This window comes from Lygodium microphyllum, chromosome 2 (assembly GCF_053477565.2).
Source record: "Lygodium microphyllum isolate KBCC chromosome 2, Lygodium_microphyllum_v1.1.10, whole genome shotgun sequence".
NCBI classification, from domain to species: Eukaryota; Viridiplantae; Streptophyta; class Polypodiopsida; order Schizaeales; family Lygodiaceae; genus Lygodium; species Lygodium microphyllum.
In genome coordinates, this window is record NC_141136.1 from 22,896,353 (window position 1) to 22,916,497 (window position 20,145).

The 20,145-nt window shown below is 40.5% G+C and overlaps 1 protein-coding gene across 1 annotated transcript; it reads right to left on the minus strand.

Annotated features, from left to right (window-relative positions):
* Nucleotides 1–17,936: 17,936 nt before the first annotated feature.
* Nucleotides 17,937–19,893, minus strand: LOC148039539 (caffeic acid 3-O-methyltransferase-like). The gene is made up of 3 exons (XM_087665181.1): nt 19,030–19,893; nt 18,747–18,814; nt 17,937–18,656 (listed from the first exon to the last, which is right to left on the minus strand). Exons 1-3 carry the CDS (start codon nt 19,805–19,807, stop codon nt 18,330–18,332), a joined length of 1,173 nt encoding a protein of 390 aa, XP_087521307.1. The 5' UTR covers nt 19,808–19,893; the 3' UTR covers nt 17,937–18,329.
* Nucleotides 19,894–20,145: the final 252 nt, after the last annotated feature.

Here is a 20,145-nt window from a genome sequence, read left to right on the forward strand (position 1 = left end):
GTGAAGGACTGGTAGAATGGGCATCCAAACAACCAAGCCTTCGTGATCCCAAAGATATTGATCACCAATTTACAGCTGAAAGTTTACATGAGCTAAAAATTAGTGAAGACTCTTTTCTCTTGCCAACTGAAAAGCAAATCTTCATGCATATATTAAAGAAACATGGAAAAGCTTTTTCATTTCAGCCTCATGAAATTGGCTGTGTGGATCCAAGTGTTGTGGCACCAATGGTGATTTTCATGGTTCCACACGTTCCTTGGAATCTTAAACCAATTCCAGTATCAAGGGCTCATTTGCCTAAATTACTGGAGCTTTTAAATAAAAAGATAAAGATACGAATATTGGAGCCATCTTCAGCTCTGTATTCCAACCGATGGTTTACGGTGCCTAAGAAGAATGGATCTTTGTGACTCATTCAAGATTTACACCCTGTCAATAAAGTCACTATTAGAAATGTTGGTTCGGGGCTAATTGTTGATGAATTTGTTGAGGCTTTTGCAGGTAGAGTAATTTATTCCATGGGATTTATATTCCGGTTATGACCAATTTTAGCTTGCTTTGGAGAGCCGAGACATTACCACAATGAAGACGCCTCTTGGTTTAGTCCGCATGTGTACTCTACCTTTCAGTAGCTCATGTAAACTTTCAGCTCACATGATGAATGCCATGCATAAAGTATTGAGAGATTATATTCCCCAACTAACTCTTCCTTTCCTTGATGATGTACCGATCAAAGGATGTGAAATTCATGAGAAGAATGAAAAACTCAATGAGCTTGGATGCCGCAAGTTTGTTTCAGATCATATTAATGATTGTGCTCAAATCTTGTCTAAATTGGAAGAAGTCCATCTCACTCTTTCAGGTGCTAAATCTATTTTTGGAGTTGAAGAAGTTCTTGTAGTAGGGCATATGTGTGGTCCATATGGCCGAAAGCCTTCTCCAACCAAGATTGATGCTATCAACAAAATGCGGAAAATATGCACAAATGTTTTGGAGGTGAGAAGATTTCTTGGAGCATGTGTTTTCTATCTTATTTGCATCCCACATTTTGCTCATGTTGCTGAAAATATTTATCAACTGTTAAGAAAAGGCCAAAGGTTTATATGGGAAAAAGAGCATACTCAAGCTATTCGAAAATTGAAGAAATTGCTAATTTCTGTCCCCACCTTAAAGAGGGCTAATTACTCTAATGGACAGCCTATCATACTCACAGTGGACACAAGTCCTATTGGGATAGGATGGGCAGTCGATCAAGATGATCTTGAGGGCAACAGATATGCAATTCGCTTTGGAGCGAAGGTTCTTAATGAATGTCAAAGAAGGTATGCTCAAATTAAAAGAGAACTTTGGGGAGTTGTAACTACATTGAAATGTGACCGGGAGTACTTCATGGGCACACATGTAATAGTTGAAACAGATTGTCTTCCACTCTTGGGCATGATTGCGAATTGAAACATATTGCAGGAAGAGATAATCCAGTTTGCAAACATGCTTTTGTGTGCCAAATATAAGGATGAAAAAGAAATGATGGATGAGGAAGAAACAGAGTCTATATTTGCTAAAAATGATGCTGTAATTGCAGGTTCAGATTTGAAAACAACAAGTACAGCTGTACCTAATGATGGTTCAGCTATCAAAAATGCAGGTACAAACGTATCAAGCTCTTCAAATGAAGAGAGTCTTCTAATTATGAGCTTGATGACTTGGATATGAGCCATCTACTTGAAGACAATAAAGATGAAGAAGACTTAGAGGATGAAGATGAAGATATATTAGAAGAAGAGCCTCCTTAACCCGCAATTTTGTGAAATGGCACATGCCGAAGGATGTGCAGGTTAGGATGGGGTGAATGTCAAAGAGTTTTTTGTTCATGATATAAATCATAGAATTCTTATGTTTGAAGAAGAACTTCATTAGGATTCACATGAGAAACTTTCATACATAATTCAGTCATTATTACCCAACATCCGACTTAGATATCACTTAATTTCATAAGTTCTTTTGTAACTGTCATGCAATTTTCAGTTGCACCATATATATTGACAAAAATTAAGTCTATGGGAACCCACAACTTGATTACCTGGAGGTAATTGACAAACTGCAGGCTAAGTCACATTGGTTCAAGAGGAAAATTTGCCTAGAAATCAAGGGAAATGCCATAAGTCCACTAGGTTTGTATGGGACTTGGAATAATGGATACCTGTGGTAGATGGAGGATGAGCTCTAGGCTATGGTGCATGCTCCAAAGCATGCAAACTCAAGGCAAACTGAAGCTGAAGAAGGAGATACAAACAAAGAAGGTGAGAGCTCTTCTTGCCCATCCATTTGGTATGATGAAAATGAGTGGTATGACAGTCCATAAAAGGGGGAAACCTGAGAAAAAGGATTAAAACTACTCTTATGTACGTCTTCTTTCATTCTTTTACCATATTCATAGTCCAACGAAGCCCGTCTTATACCCAAGTACTTGAGTGACTTTGGGGGCAAGCAAAGGGGAAGATTTTGAAGGTGTATGGGCTGTTTTGGACTGAAAAAACCAGTCATAAACAGGGAAGCCTATTGTTCTTGTCCATTTTGATGAGAAAACAAGTCATCTATGTGGTTGTAAGAGAAGGAATTAACATCTTAACATCAGGGCTTCATTTGTGAATGATTAGAGAAGCTTATTATTGGGATTATGTGCACTTTTGGAGCTTGATTATGGGTTGGAAATTATTGTTTTAAAACAGGGCTGAAGTAAATTTTATGCTTTGTCAATGCATTTCATGAGTTTTTGATCTATGTCTTGGATGTAATAGAGTCTACCATCAAAATACTTGTATCTTGGAATTGTTATCCATTAATGTTCATGAAATAGAAACCGTTTGAGCTTGCATTTGGAGTATGCACTTGGATTAAATCTGAGATAATCCCTAAATGTATTGGCTTATTATCCGCATATGCATTTGATGTAATCAAGACAAATTCTTATATTCCATTCATGTATGCTAAATAAAAGAAAAAGCTTGAGGTCTTCTTCTTCAACTAAGTCATCTCAAAAACCCAAATCTTATCAAAACCCAATCTTTTCTCCTTCTTCTAACCTTGAGTCCCACACTCCTCTTCTGCTCTACCTCGGTGGAAGACGCTCAACCCCCAACACGATGACACCGGCCTCTAGTCGTGCCCTTGCCGCCTCGCGCTACTCACTCCAACATTCTGGAGAATTTATAGCCTCCTCCCTCAGTCGGCGCCAGTCGTCTGCATCTAACCACTCGGGCTTTACAGCCCCACTCTTGAGTGCCTTGCGTGCGTTCGATCGTCTGTGTGACATATATGCACGTATGGAGTGCATCATCCAGCCCGTAGAAAATCTATATGTTGAGGCTGGAACTGGAAACTCCTCATGCAAGGATGCTACTATGTAGTCCTTGCTCCCCTCTGGTATTTTTTTTCAATGATCTAAGACGTGCCGAAAAACTTGTTGGCACAACTCTCTCATGCGAGCTATCACCCTCCTCTCCTCATCATTCATGATGATGGCTCCTGACCTATCATCGACAAGATAGGCATATCCCCCTGGGGTATGCCTAAGCTGGGTCCTCTCCCACCTCGTCCATGCTCCTGGGCATATCCAGGAGACCCTTGTACATCCGGTGCACTGACCGGGGCAATATCTATCGGAGTAGTACCTATAGGGGTGCCACCTTCTTGATATACCATCTTCTTCATGGTTTGTGACCTTCGAGAGTCTAACTGTGGCCCACATAATGGACATGCATGATAACCTAAGGTAACCATACCTATTCCAACACCACGACCCAGTGAATACAAACTTGAACGAGATAAAATATAGATATTACCAACGAGAACGGAAGCCTATTTACCTGAGCACTCTCCGAATCCCGGAAATTCATGCATTGTCCACATGAGAATGGCTCGAATATTGGCAGACCGTCGACCATCGTGCTTGCTCATATCTTGCACGATGACCCCCTCCTCCCACAAAATATTAAGCTCATTGACTAATGGACGAAGATACACGTCCGTATTTTTTACTTTGTAGCGGCCGGTGATAAGTAAGCTAAGGATGAGATGTCCTTTCTTTGTAGAAATCCATGGAGGGATATTGTAGTTGACAAGGACTATAGGCCACACACTGTAAGAAGTTGAGTGCAGACCGAATGGGTTCACGCCATCCATTGCAAGATCGAACCAAAGATTCCTTGGCTCTCGGACAAATCCTGGGAATGTAGAGTCAATGTGGCTCCATGCGCGTGAATTCGCTGATATTTGTTGAACTCCATCTGTGGACCTTGTAAGTCTTGTCGATACCTGTGAGCACCACACTTTGGACATGTCTCCATAGTCTTGTATTCTCCTCGAAACAGTATGAAATCGTTGATACATGCATGGATGCTATTGTAGTCCATGCCAAGCTTTCGTAAAACATGTCGTGCATCATCACGAGACTCAGGCATGGTATTTGCAGGTGGTAATATATGATATTTCAATAACCTGAAAAAAGTCATAAAACACCTTGAAAAAGCACAAATGTTTTTAATAATAGTGTCAAAAAGAAATCAATGAAGCGCACGCATAAGGTACCTGAACAACTCGGTCATACTCGCATCGCTCCACCCGTATTTTGCTTGCACAATTAGGAGTGCAAGCAGTGTCTTCAGGCGAGATACTTAGCACCCATCATATAATGGTATGGATGCTTCCTCTCTAAGCAGATTGGAAGTCTTGACATCCATGGGAATCAATGCATCGATCATTGCCTCCATCTCAGGCTCCAAGATTGTAGGTAGGTTTGGAAGGATGCCTATCTTCTCTGGCATTGACGGTATAGATTGGGTAGTGCCTTGCAAGTGGTGGATTGGCTCATGCACTCCATCCATCGCACGCCCACGAACTCTTCTAATTGGTCGCAAATGGTACACTCCTCCTTGGGACGAGACATCACTTCCCTGGATAGAAAACATTCCAGCCACACCCAATCTTCTTGTATATGGTATTCAATTAGCTTGCGAGTACAATGCATGATTGATATTAACTTTTCTTACCGTTTGTTGAAAATCCGCAATCTCCTGATCAATGATCTCAGATTGAAACTTGCCAAAGCGTCGTATGTGTTCAATAGACAATCGACGTTTTTGTCTAATTGCCAGCTTGCATTGAGAGCAAGGACATGGGACACACTGATTAAGATACGCCTTGCGATCTTGAACAACAAGACCTTCATTGTTTTCCATTTTGCCTACGTTACGACAAACAATTTGTTTTTATTATCATTCTTTTTTTCTTTCTTAAATTGTTCTTCTCTCCTTCCATCTCTCTCTCTTTTTCTCTTTCTTTATTATGCTGTATGTATTTCCTCTCCCTCTCTCTTATTCCTTCTTTTTTTTTCTCTTTCTCCCCCTCTCTCATTTTCTTTAACCATCACAGCTACGACTACGATGAAGACCACGACCACGACCACGACCATGACTACGACTACGACCACGACCACAACCACGACTACGACTATGACTACGACTATGATGACCACGACCATGACGACCACGACCACGACCACGACTATGACCATGACCACTACCACGACCATGACCACAACTACGACTACGACCATGACCACGATCACGATCATGACCACGACCACGACCACGACCACGACCATGACCACGACCACGACCACGACCACGACTACGACCATGACCACGACCATGACCACAACCACGATGACCATAACCACGACCAAGACCACGATCATAACCACAAGCACGACCATGACCACGACCACGACCACGACCATAACCATGACCACGACCATGACTACAACTACAACGACCACGACCACGACCATGACCATGACCATGACCATGACCACGACCACGACCACGACCATGACCATGACCACGATCACGACCACAACCATGACCATGACCACCACGACCACGACTACGACTACGACTATGACCACGACTACGACCACGACCACAACCATGACCAAGACTACGACTACGACTATGACTACTTATATAGAGATGAAGAGAGAGACAAGAGTTAGGGAGAGAATAAAGTAAGAGAAGAAGAGGAGAGAAGTGAGAGAGGTAGAAATAGAAAGAGAGATAGAGAGAGAAAAGAGATAGGGGAGAGAGAAGGATTTAGGGAGAGTATAGGAAGAGAGAAAGAGGAAAGATTGAGGGAGAGAGAAGGGTTGAGAGAAGAGAGAGAAGAAAGAGAGAGAGATCCGACTAGAGCATTTGACACCCATAGTCAACACACCATGGAAAACACAAGCAAAAACTGACACTGAATTATGGCAAGAAAATCCACCACAAAACAATAGTTATAATACTCGAGGTAGGATTTCAAAGTCTTACCTATTTCAATCGGTCATGGATGCCATACTATGGATAGGTTGCACTCACTAAGAATAGAATTGGTGATTCACCTCATCTTCTCTCCATCATCAATAGATTTTTCCTTTACCATTTACAACTCACCCACCTTCTCTCCACACTATTGCACACTACAATCTCTATGAGGGCATGAGATTGGGATCTCCACAGATACCAAAGCATTATCTCTAGCTTGATGGTTGCATATATACTACTACTACTCATGGAATAAACCTTAAAATAGTTATTATGCTCAAATATATGCTTGTTAGAGCAGAAATTTGTTTCTAAGACTATTCTAAGGATGAAAGAGGGTTAATGATAAAAGTGTATCCTCCCTTGTAAGTGATTTTATATTATACTTTTTAATTAAAATTGATAGTTGAATATGAGTTTCCTAAGAGATCTTGTGGTGAAGCTATTTTAGTTTTTGTGAAGCATATGAATGATGTTGTTTTAGTTTTTTGTATTTGTCTTTTTAAGAAGAGATTGATTTCTATGGAATATCCAAAGTTATTTTTGGATTTACGTTATGAAAAATGAATGTTTTTCTAATTGATAGGCTGATTGCCTTCGTTGTATACTTGCGTGGTGGAGGCTAGGACAAGCCCAATGTATGAGAGGTCTCTTTGTAGGAAGATTATTATGCTAGGAGGCGTAAGTATGCTAGGGTTCTCTAGCCATATATCCCTTAGGTTTGTTGAGGATCGACCTAACCCCTATGAGCCTAGGATGAGCTTATTGTAAGGTCTTATTTCCTTTTCTCTCTTTCTCTCCCTCTCTCATTTCCTCTCCCTCCCTCATCCTCACTCTCTCTTTCTCTCTTTTCCTATTAGGTTTAATGATTTTTCTCTCTCCTCTCCCTCTCTCATTTCCTTTTCTCTCTTTCTCTCCCTCTCTCATTTCCTCTCCCTCCCTCACCCTCACCCTCTCTTTCTCTCTTTCCCTATTAGGTTTAATGATTTTTCTCTCTTTTTCTCTCTCCTCTTCCTCTCTCATTTCTTTTTCTCTCTCCTCTCGCTCTCTCATTTCCTTCTCTCTCTCTCTCTCTCTCTCTCTCTCTCTCTCACACACACACACCCTCACCCTCTCTTTCTCTCTTTTCTTATTATGTTTAACATCTTTTCTCTCTTTTTCTCTCTCCTCTCATTCTCTCATTTTTTCTCTCTCCTCTCCCTCTCTCATTTCCTTTTGCTCTCTTCCTCTCCCTTTCTCATTTCTTCTCCCTCTCTTTCTCTCTTTCCCTATTAGGTTGAATGTTTTTTCTCTCTTTTTCTCTCTCCTCTCCCTCTCTCATTTCCTTTTCTCTCTTCCTCTCCCTCTCTCATTCCCTCACCCTCACCCTCTCTTTCTCTCTTTTCCTATTATGTTTAACATATTTTCTCTCTTTTTCTCTCTCCTCTCATTCTCTCATTTTTTTCTCTCTTCTCTCCCTCTCTCATTTCTTCTCCCTCCCTCACCCTCACCCTCTCTTTCTCTCTTTCCCTATTATGTTTAATGTTTTTTCTCTCTTCTCCTCTCCCTCCCCCTCTCTTTCTCTCTCCCTCTCCCTCTCTCTCTCCCTCTCCCTCTCCCTCTCCCTCTCACATTTCCCTATCATGTTTAATGTCTCCCTCCCTCTCCCCCTCTCCCTCTCTCATTTCCCTATTATGTTTAATGTCTCGCTCTCCCTCTCCCTCTTCCTCTCTCATTTTCTCTCCCTCCACTACAACAAAAAGGCCTCTTAGATGCACTTTTAGATGCAATTTTTGAATATAGAGAAAATCTTACAGGCGCGCCTATCCGCCCGTCTATTTGCGCGTCTACAGCTTCGCGTCTATAATCGCATATATAAAGGAATTTACATGCAAAAATAGACGCGAAACAGACTTACATATACACGCGTGAATACAAGTGCATAAAAAAACCAAAATTGTTATTTATTTAATTTATTATGTGCGCCTAGCAGCGCATCTATCTGGCAAATTAGACGGGCATATAGACACGCCCGTAGACGTGCTTTTACAAGCACTCATAGACGCGAACAGAAAACAAAAAATCTCATTTAAAAAAAAGATATTTAATTTCGTTTTTAAATTTGAATTATCTAGCGCGTATGTGTACTTTGCATTTTAGACGTGCTTATAAACACGCATTTTCTACAATTTAGACGCACGGATAGACGCGCAAAATAGAACTGAAAAAAAAAACCAGAGAGCATATGGTTGCAACCACATGCTCTCTGGTTTTTTTTTTCTCCTCCCATACATCAGATTGTGCATTTGGGAAAAAGACAATGGATCTAAAAGCACGAGAATTGAAAATAAAAGTCCATGTATTCATTATAGATCAAAAGCATTTACATGGGAAGTTTAAGTGCTTGCGACCTAAAGTGTGGCCGCAAGTAGTAGGCTCAAAGATGGATAATACATATACAAGAAAACAAGGCCATAGAGGAGGTATGGTGCTCCTCTACGAATCTGAAGAAGAAACATCTTTGCTAGCACCACCATGGCTACGAGCGTTGCTATCCCCCTCCTCACTATGCTTACGTAGACATGGTAGAGAAAAAGTTATAATTAGCTATACTTTTAATAGAAGAGTAAGAAAAACATACATCCTCTAGCTGTCGAATCCTCGTAGCCCAGTTGTATTGGTCCTCAGTGATGAGACCCTCCTCATAGAAGTGAAGCCATGTAGTTGCGCTGTCAAAGAGTTTACTATCCATGATATAAATCATGGGATTCTTATGAACTCAAAAGATTTTCACTGGGAATTAAATGAGATATTTTCAGGCATTGTTATCCAATATCTACCTTAGTTATACAAGTTATTTTGTATTTAGCATATAATTTGCAGACATACCATGTACGTTTATGAAAAATAAGTCTATGGGAACCTAAAACTTGGACATCTGGAAGTAATTGACAGTCTGCTGGATAAATCACATTAATTCAGGTACAAAAATATGGACAAAAATCCAAAAAATGTTGCCAAAAACTGTCAAAAGTCCACTAGGTCCACACGGGACCAAAAGTAACTGACTAAGGTGACCAGCAGGTGACCTAGGCTGGTCAAAAAGTGACCAGGGTTGGAGCAGAGAGCAGCCCGCGATTTTCGGTGCAAAATGCGGGCTGCTCTGCCTGAGGGAAACTGGGAGAAAGCTGGAGCTGAGATGCATGGAATGGAGCATGCAAACTGAAGATTAACATGCCAACGACTGAAGATGATAACTTGGTGAGAGCTCCTCTTCTCTGCCTCTTTGGTCTGACGAAAATGCATGCTGAAACTGTCTATAAAAGAGGGAAAATCTGAGAGAAGAGTATTCAGCCTGCTCTTATGCACGACTTCTCTCATCTTCTCTATCTTATTCTTGGTGCAATGAAGCCCAACTTGTGCCGTACTTGAGTGACTTTGGGGCAAGCAAAGGGTGAGGATATTGAAGACTTATGGACTGTTATGGGTTGGAATAACCAGTCATAAACAGGGCAGCCCACTATTTTGATCCATTTTTATGAGCAAACATGGATTTTTCATGATTGTAATAAAGGAAAATGACCTCTTTTCTTCAGGACATTGTTCATAGATGATCAAGAGTGCTTCTTCTTGAGTTTATGCACTCATTTTGAATATGTTTATGGGCTGGAATTTTCTATTTTAAAACAGGGCTGAAGCTAAAATTATTCCTTTTCAATCCATTTCATGCATCTTTGGCCCAAATCTTGGATGTATTTGATTCTAGCATCAATATACTTGTCCCAAAGGATTGAAATCCATCTTTGTACATATAAAAAATGGCATTAGAGCTTGCATTTGATATTCATAAATGAATTGGAAATCTGAAAATATCCTTTATGAAATGATGTATGTATCCTCAAGCATTTGATGTATTCAAGTTAGTCTTATCCCTTCTGTTCATGTAAACTAAGTACAAAGTGAGAAGGCTTGAATTTCTCTTCCGTACCCAAACTATTTCAAATTCTCGAATCTTATTAAAACCCAATCCATTTTCCTTTCTGAATCTTGAATCCCAAACCATTCTTCTGCACTAAAAGCCCTAGTGGTAGACCTCCAACTCTTAACGCGATGAGAGTGGTGAACCCGACGTGAAGGTCCGCTCTGCAGAAGAAGAAGTCCAATGGGAGAATCATCAAGCTCGGGAGGAGATGCTTTGCAACAGTTGGTTCGTCTAATGCAAGAGAGCCAACAACAACAGCTGCAATTTCAGCAGCAGTTGCAATTGCAACAACAACGGAGACAAGAAGAAGAGCGGATTGATGCTGCTGCCATTAAGGCCTTAGAAGCAGTTGGGCATGAGCTCAAGCAATTTAATGGGCAAAATGTGTCCTCTTTTATCCGTCTCTATACTGACAAGATGGTCTTCTTTGGAGTTCCTCAACATGCTTGGAGCCGTTACTTTGCCCGCTTGGCTGTGCATGGCCTCCAGGACCGAATTCATGGTCTTTCCCAAAAAGATGCTGGATGGACTGTGTTCAAAAAGGCTCTTCGATAAGAATTTTTCCTTGAAGATTCTGATCTTATGACAAAGAAAATCTTCACCGAATGGGTTGAAAGGCCCAACAAGGGTCTAACTGCTACTGCTCTTCATCGAGAGTTTGAAAGCAAATTTGCCCAACTAGATCCTGATGACCAACAAGGTATGAAAAGTCAAAAGATTGAGTTATTTTTAAAAGATGAAAATTCTTCTCTTCAAGAGAAATTGACTGATCGACTTGAAGACCCTGACTCTGAGTCGGGACTAAAGACTGCTTGGAGTGATGTCACTGAAGCAATTAATATGATTGCTCGAAGAGAGCGATTGCGCCTAAGATGGGGTTCAACCCCTGTAACAACTGATTCTATGAAGGAACCTGTTCCAGCCTCTCGACCTCCTGTCTCTATGGCCAAGCAACCAAGAAATTCTGTTGTTCCTTCTCCAAAGAAGGATGTCATGGATGAGTTAATTAAAAGCATGCGGGATCTCCATCTTAATTTAACAGAAATTAATTCTAAAGTAGAAAGGCTTGATGTTAAAGTAGAAAAAAGGAGTCGGTCATCCGCCCAAAGACCTGCACGAGAAGGCTTTAAAAGACGTTGCATTTGGTGTGACAACCTTCAGCATGACAAGAGGGAGTGTGGAGCATTCCGTGAAGCCGAAGCACAAAAATTAGTCTTTTGGAAGGATGGCAAAATTCATGCGACCAAAACGGGGCTTCCTCTTGAGCCAAACTTCGGTAACGGCGGCATGAAGAAAAGATTGGAGGATTTGGCAACAAAAACAGCCTATGCAGCTGTTGATGCTGCAACTTATGGGTTGCAAATTGAGCCAACTAATGAAATTGTTAAAGCATATGAAACTAATGCAAAATCTAAAGTGTGGACGCAGGCCTTGGAACGCATGGAGCAAGGCAAGGCAACTAAGGATGATTTAACCACTGCCAACCAATGTATTCGAGGAAGAACCGGATGGTTCGAGCGTGTGGATTCATTTTCAGCATTTTCCCGACTAGTTGAAATTAATAATCAAGAAGCCATGATAGAAGAAAAGAGAAGAAGATGTTGCCGGTCCTTCTTCTTCAAGACCGACTAAACGCATAACAAGAAGCAAACCAGACCAACAGAAGGCTGCTTAAAATCCGCCACCACCAGAAATTGACATGGGAGATGCCCCTCAAGAAAAGAAGACAGAAGGAAAAAGAAAAAGCAAACATCCTAGTTATAAGTTGCAGTCAGACATAGAGACCGCAACAGATCTTAAACTGATCCTAGAAGAAAGAATTCTTGGAAGTAGAATTGAATTTACATTAGGTGAAATTCTCGATATTGCAAAACGAGGATTTCATGATGTAATAATTGATGTAATTAAATGAAAAAGACAATATGTTGGTGAGGAAACTGAAGAATCTATACATGCTTTTTTGCAAGTACTTCATGTGTATTTGTAGGATGAAGAAAAGCTAAAAACTCAAGGAATTCGATTGGAGGCAATCAAAGAATTGATTGCAGCCATAGAAGCCAAAGATGAAGACATTTATGAAGCAGAAGCTGAAGAAGCCATAATGGTGGAAACTTCTCAATCTAAAGTGCAGCCCATGCAAAAGAAAGAGACTTTTCTTCACAACATGCAGGAAGAAAGTGAAACTCACTTTATTCCAAGTAGTCACTATTCCCGTACCCATTGGGCAAGGGCGACTACTGAAACTGTTGTTAAAATTGGTGAGAAAGAAACTCCATGCATTGCCCTTATAGACCATGGTTCAGAAATTAATGTTACGTCAAGAAGTCTCTATGAGAATGGTGGATGGCCCATTGACGTGGACCCAGGGTGGCACATGAAGGCAGCCAATAACTATTCTGGCGATCTTTATGCAGCATGTCCTTATGTACAAGTTACTATTGGTAATGTAAAAGATGAATTTCATTTCTTTGTTCAAGATTCTTGCAGTTATCCAATCATTCTTGGTCAACCATTTATTTCCGAGTCTCGTTTAGAGACAAAGGCTCTTGATGATGGTTCATCATACGCTCAGATAAGAAGCAAGGATAATGATAAGGCTGTTCAATTCCTAATTGTCTATGTTAATCACCATCGGAATAGGGATCGATTGAGAGATCATCCCGTTCCTCCTAATGCCCGAGAATTTAAGGGTTTTCGGGTAGCGCTGCTATAAGTGGAGGCTATGGCAGTGCATCATGTCATAAAAAATTGCCTCCACATATGAAGGAGGCAAGGTCTAAAGCTGATTTGCAGGTTTTTTCAGCCAATGGAGTGGGCTGTTATAAACAATTTTCAGCCATGAACAGGGCTGAAAGAAAGTATTTGAGTCATATGGAGTAAGAACTGAAGCAAATTTATGTTTTACCTAAAGATGAAGAAATTTCAGGTCTATTTTATGGGCTGAATTATAATGATACAATGGCTGAAATTTATACAGCCGTTCATGCAGAAAATCAAGCTGAAAATCAGTCCATACAGGTATGTACATTGGATATGTATGACATAATTCAAGAATTTGCAGATTATGAAGCCCTTGGACAGCCAAACAAGGATGAAGCAAGAGTAGAAACAAAATATAAGACAGTTGATAAAAAGGTCATGCCGGTAGCTACTCCTCTACCACCTGAAAGCAAAAGATTGGCAGAAAGGGTATCCAAACAACCAAGTCTTCGTGATCCTAAAGATATTGGCCATCAATTTACAGCTGAAAGTCTACAAAAGCTGAAAATTGGTAAAGATTCTTTCCTCTTTTCGGCTGAAAAATAAATTTTTATGCAGATGTTGAAGAACCATGGTAAAGCCTTTTCATTTCAGCCGCATGAAATCGGCTGTGTGGATCCAAGCATTGTGGCACCAATGGTAATTTTTACGGTCCCACATGTGCCTTAGAATCTTAAACCAATTCCGGTTCCAAGGGCTCTTTTGCTTAAGTTATTGGAACTTTTAAATGAAAAGATAAAAATGCGAATATTGGAGCCATCTTTAGCTCCATATTCCAACCGATGGTTTACCATACCTAAGAAGAATGGATCTTTACGATTCATTCAAGATTTGCAACCCGTTAATAAGGTCACTATTAGAAATGTTGGTTCAGGACCAATTGTGGATGAGTTTGCTGAAACTTTTGCAGGAAGGAAAATCTATTCCATGGGAGACTTATATTCAAGCTACGACTAATTTCAGCTTGCTTTGGAAAGCCGTGACATTACTACAATGAAGACACCACTTGGCCTAGTCCGCATGTGTACTCTACCTCAAGGGGCTACGAATTCAGTAGCTCACATGATGAATGCCATGCATAAAGTATTGAGGGATTATATTCCTCAATTAACTCTTTATTTCCTTGATGATGTTTCAATCAAAGGATGTGAAGTTCATAAGAAAAATGAAGAACTCAATGAACTTGGATGTCGAAAGTTTGTTTTTGATCATATTAATGATTGTACTCAAATCCTGTCTAAATTAGGAGAAGTTCATCTTACTCTTTCAGTAGCTAAATCTGTTTTTGGAGTTGAAGAAGTCCTTGTGGTCGGTCATATGTGTGGACCATATGGCCAAAAGCCTTCTCCATCGAAGATAAATGTAATCAGCAAGATACAAGAAGAATGTACAAATGTTTTAGAAGTGAGAAGATTTCTTGGCGCATGTGTCTTCTAACTTATTTGGATACCACATTTTGCTCATGTTGCTGAAAGTCTTTACCAGCTCCTAAGAAAGGGCCAAAGGTTTCTATGGACAAAAGAACACACTCAGGCTATTCAGAAACTCAAGAAAATGCTGACTTCGGCTCCCACTTTAAAGAGGGCAAACTACTCTAATGGACAACCCATTATACTCACAGTGGACACAAGTCCTATTGGAATAGGATGGGCAGTTGGTCAAGACGACCTTGAAGGCAACATATATGTGATCTGCTTTGGAGCAAAGGTTCTTAATGAACGACAAAGAAGGTATGCTCAAATTAAAAGAGAGCTTTGGGGAGTAGTAACTGCATTAAAATGTGACAGGGAGTACTTCATGGGTGCACATGTTATAGTTGAAACAGATTGCCTTCCACTCTTGGGCATGATAGCCAACTGTTCCACTCCTGACATAGCCATGCTAAGATGGATAGCCTATATTAAATCCTTAAATCCTAATTTGAAACATATTGCAGGTAAAGAAAATCCAGTTGCTGACATGCTTTCACGTGCCAGATATATGGATGAAGAAGAAATGATGGATGAAGAAGAATCAGAGTTTATAAATGAAGCTGTTAATGCAGGTACAACAAAAAGTACAGCAAGAACAGCAGGTTCAGCTGATAATATAACTTTTACATCAGCCAGTATGGATGAATCAACTAAAGAAGGACAATGGACAGCTAGTAAACAACATATTCCATGTTTTGTTATGGTTTGTTCACACTTTAAAGAAGAATATTATGCAGATGAATGGCTAAAAATTGGCCAATTTTTTAGCACTATGACAAAGAAGGAAGAATGGACTCATGAAGAGTTCAAGAGAATTAAGAGAAAAGCCTATGGTTTTTTTCTTAAAGATGGCTACCTTTGGAGGCATGCAAAGAAGAAAGGAAGAGCGTCTGTTCGTGTCTTAGGTGACAAAAAGACACAAAGACAGGTCATGCAAGAATTCCATGAAAGCCTATTGGCTGGTCATAGAGGCATATGGGGTACTTTTACCAAAATAAAAGAAAAATTTTGGTGGCAAAACATGTATAAAGACATTGAGCATTTTGTTGAGTCTTGTCATGCTTGTCAAATGTATTCTATGGTAAAGCATAGAGATGGGCTTCAGCGTACCTATCCTTTATCTATTCACTATAGATGGGTTATTGATTTAGTAACCATGCCTACAGGAATTTGGAACATGAGATATCTAGTACTTGCTAGAGAAGATCTCACAAATCATGTGGAAGGAAAGGCCTTAACAACAAAGTCCACTCATGCTGTTTGTAGATTTTTACTTGAAGAAGTATTTTGCAAGTATGGATGTGTTGCTAAAGTAACTGCTGATAGAGGAGAATTGGATGCCGATGAAGCTCACCATTTCTTTGCTCAATTGGGGATTAAGCTATCTCTTACTTCAGCCTACAACCTTGAAGGCAATGGTAAGAGTGAAAGAGGTCATCAACCAATTCTTAAAGCTTTAGTAAAATCATGCAAAGGAAAAATGAGGGAATGGCCTAAAATACTACCATTCGCATTATGGGCTGATAGAACAACCCATAGTGCAGTGACAGGATATATGCCAACTAAACTCATTTATGGACAGCCACCTATTATGCCTATTGAGGAATCCATTGTCACATGGAGTATCTTGCCTTGGGATGAAGGCATGAACAGGAAAGAATTGCTGTCTTTACGCATAAGACAACTTGAAAGAAGGCCAGAGGATGTTAAAATAGCCATTGAAAGGCTAAAAACGGCAAGATTAAAGAATAAGAAGAGGTTTGACAAGCACCATCGACTCCATCCAAGAGCTATTCAAGAGAATGACTGGGTTCTTGTTTATGATAGCAGCCTGGATAATCAATATAGTGCTCATAGGAAGCTAGCTAAGTGATGGTTTGGACCATATGTTGTAAAAGTAATACATAATAATGCTACTTACTCTTTGGCTAAAATGGATGGGACAATGATAAAGACTCCAATAGCTGGGAAACGAATCAAACTCTTCAAACGAAGAGAATCTTCAACTTATGAACTTGATGACTTTGATACAAGCCCTTTACTTGAAGACATGCAGGAAGACGAAGACTTAGAGAATGAAGATGAAGAAGAAGAAGACTCTCCTTGACCTATAATCTTATGAAATGGCACATGCCAGAGGATGTGCAGGTTAGGAGGGGGTGAATGTCAAAGAGTTTACTATCCATGATATAAATCATGGGATTCTTATGAACTCAGAAGAGTTTCACTGGGAATTAAATGAGATATTTTCAAGCATTGTTATCCAATATCTACCTTAGTTATACAAGTTATTTTGTATTTATCATATAATTTGCAGACATACTATGTACATTTATGAAAAATAAGTCTATGGGAACCTAAAACTTGGACATCTGGAAGTAATTGACAGTCTGCTGGATAAATCACATTAATTCAGGTACAAAAATATGGACAAAAACCCAAAAAATGTTACCAAAAACTGTCAAAAGTCCACTAGGTCCACACGGGACCAAAAGTAACTAACTAAGGTGACCAGCAGCAGGTGACCTAGGCTGGTCAAAAAGTGACCAGGGTTGGAGCAGAGAGCAGCCCGCGATTTTCGACGCAAAATACGGGCTGCTCTACCTGAGGAAAAATGGGAGAAAGCTGGAGCTGAGATGCATGGAATGGAGCATGCAAACTGAAGATTAACAGGCCAACAACTGAAGATGATAACTTGGTGAGAGCTCCTCTTCTCTGCCTCTTTGGTCTGACGAAAATGCATGCTGAAACTGTCTATAAAAGAGGGGAAATCTAAGAGAAGAGTATTCAGCTTGCTCTTATGCACGACTTCTCTCATCTTCTCTACCTTATTCTTGGTCCAATGAAGCCCGACTTGTGTCCAAGTACTTGAATGACTTTGGGGCAAGCAAAGGGTGAGGATATTGAAGACTTATGGACTGTTATGGGCTGGAATAACCAGTCATAAACAGGGTAGCCCACTATTTTGATCCATTTTTATGAGCAAACATGGGTTTTTCATGATTGTAATAAAGGAAAATGGCCTCTTTTCTTCAGGACATTGTTCATAGATGATCAAGAGTGCTTCTTCTTGAGTTTATGCACTCATTTTGAATATGTTTATGGGCTGGAATTTTCTGTTTTAAAATAGGACTGAAGCTAAAATAATTCCTTTTCAATCCATTTCATGCATCTTTGGCCGAAATCTTGGATGTATTTGATTCTAGCATCAATATACTTGTCCCAAAGGATTGAAATCCATCTTTGTACATATAATAAATGTCATTAGTTGAGAAAAGTTGTTGTTTCTTGAAAAATTACTCGAACACGCATATTTTATGGAGATCCTTAGAATACTTATCAAGATTAAGAAATGTCATAAATGTTATTATAACCCTTTACCATAATATTTGTAGAATTGACAAAGTTCAATGCCCTCAAGAAAAAGCACAATGAATTATCTCAACAATAGCCACATTTTTCTCCATAAATCATGAGCTTTTTCATTATTAAGAAAATAGTAGAATTGAAACGTTTATAAGTATAACATTACTTGCCTGTAGGATAGAACTTTAGGATAGAACTTCTCAGGTGTAAATATCACACGTGAAGATGAGTAGCCTAATAAACTAACACCTTTCTTAACAAAACATATAGTTGAGAGATTTGAAAGGATGCGCCTGAGGAATTTTCTCAAGTTGGAATATTCAAGCTAGATCCCTTTTAGAATATCAAACTAAAGTCTAGAGATATACGAGGGAGTGTTAAGGAGCCCCAACATAAGAAGTAGATAACTCACTCGATTGGTTTGCAACTATACTGTACGTCTTTATACATCTCCATCACACTAAACTCATTGACTTTGCAAATGACTTGGACGTTTAAAAACCTTGCAAGCCGCGCAAGCTCCCTTAGCTCTGTCTCGGTGCACTCTCTACCTCCTCGAGTGCATAAAAACATCAATTGGTCCCAACTATAACCAAGACGACTGTTAACATGAGTGTCAAGTGTGTTTGGCAAGATCACATCCACTACTATCACTTTCCCACTGGCTGGAAGGGCAAAATAACAATTTCTCAAGATCTTGATACAATCTTCATCACTCCAATCATGTAGAATCCACTACAATTGTGCATAGTATGTCTAGAGGTTAGTTTTTATCCTTGAAAGCACGGAAAATCATTCTCATAGAGCTAAAGTGTGATAGCATACCTTCATAAAAATAGCATCTGCTTGTGGGATGGTATCAAACATGTCTCCAGGTACATGTTCCATGCTAGCTAAAATGAAAGTGGAACCCGTTAGGTTTAGAGTTGAAGCAAAATGGACATGTCGTGAGTTGCTACAATCATACATATACTCGGTCTAGCATAACGAAGGGAAAACAGCAACACAAGCAACTGACACATTGTATGAAACTAGCATGATACTACTAGTTTGAAATAGAAGCACAAGTGGCTTAGTGGTGTTACTCCTAGAGAGTGGCTTGTTGGACCTTGATATGTAGGTGCGTCTTGTATGACGTGCGGTTGATCAAAGTTGATGCCTTTGATGTGAGGATACTTTTCGACAATTGCATTGACGCAAGCCCCAAAACCTCCGCCAACATCCATAATGCTGGTGAGCCCGTCGAAGCCGTGGTACACACGAAGCAGGGACCGCATGAGTAGCTCGGAGTGGTTAATCATAGCAGAGTTTAAGAGCTGGTGGAAATCAGGGTGATCGGTAGCATATGTGAAAAGGTCGTGGCCATGGGTTTCAAAGAAGGAAGACACGCCACCTAGGATAGCCTCAGCGAAATGTTGGCCCGACTCCGTGATGGCTTGGTGGTGGATTGTAAGGAAGAGGGGGGCAAGAGATGCGTGCGGATGGTCTTGTATGAAGTATTCGGAAGCAGGGGTGAGGCCATATACTAAGGTTGTGGGGGAGTCGACGAGGGAGACGGAGGAGGTGAGGAGGGAGACGGAGGAGGTGAGGCGGTCCAGAGAAGAGCAGGAGGTTGCGGCGGCGGTAGAGGGTGAGATGTGAGAGAGGATTTGCGATGCGGAGAGCTGCTGGCGGGGATGATGCTCGGCGAGGACGTCGAAGACCTTCAGCTTGACAGCCGCCAGCAAGCCGAAGGAGACAGCGCTGAGATGAAGGAACCCCATGGCTTTGGACCATGCGGAACAATTAGAACCAACCTCTAACTTACCGTTGCCATGTGCATCGTGTAATAGCAGCTGGCAGCCGCAGATGCTGCGACCACCCTCAGTGTCGATGTTCAGTTCCATCGACGAGAGAGAGCGCTTCGGAGAAGACAGAAGAAAGAGAGAGACTTGAGAGACAGAGACAGAGAGCGCGCGCTTCGGACAAGACAGAACTTGGAAGAAAGGGAGAGACAGAGAGCGCGCGCTTCGGACTAGTAACAACCCACTCACTACCTCTCCTTAAAGGCTTAAAACCAGACCGTGCACGGCCTTTTCTGATTAAGTAAAGCCAACATGTCAAAATAAGGCAGTTATGAAAATAAGGCAGTTATGGAAATCTCGCTAAGGTCCGTCTTGTTTGCTTTCTCATCATGATCACCACAGATGCCAAATTTTAGTTAAATAAATCCAACAGTTCAAAT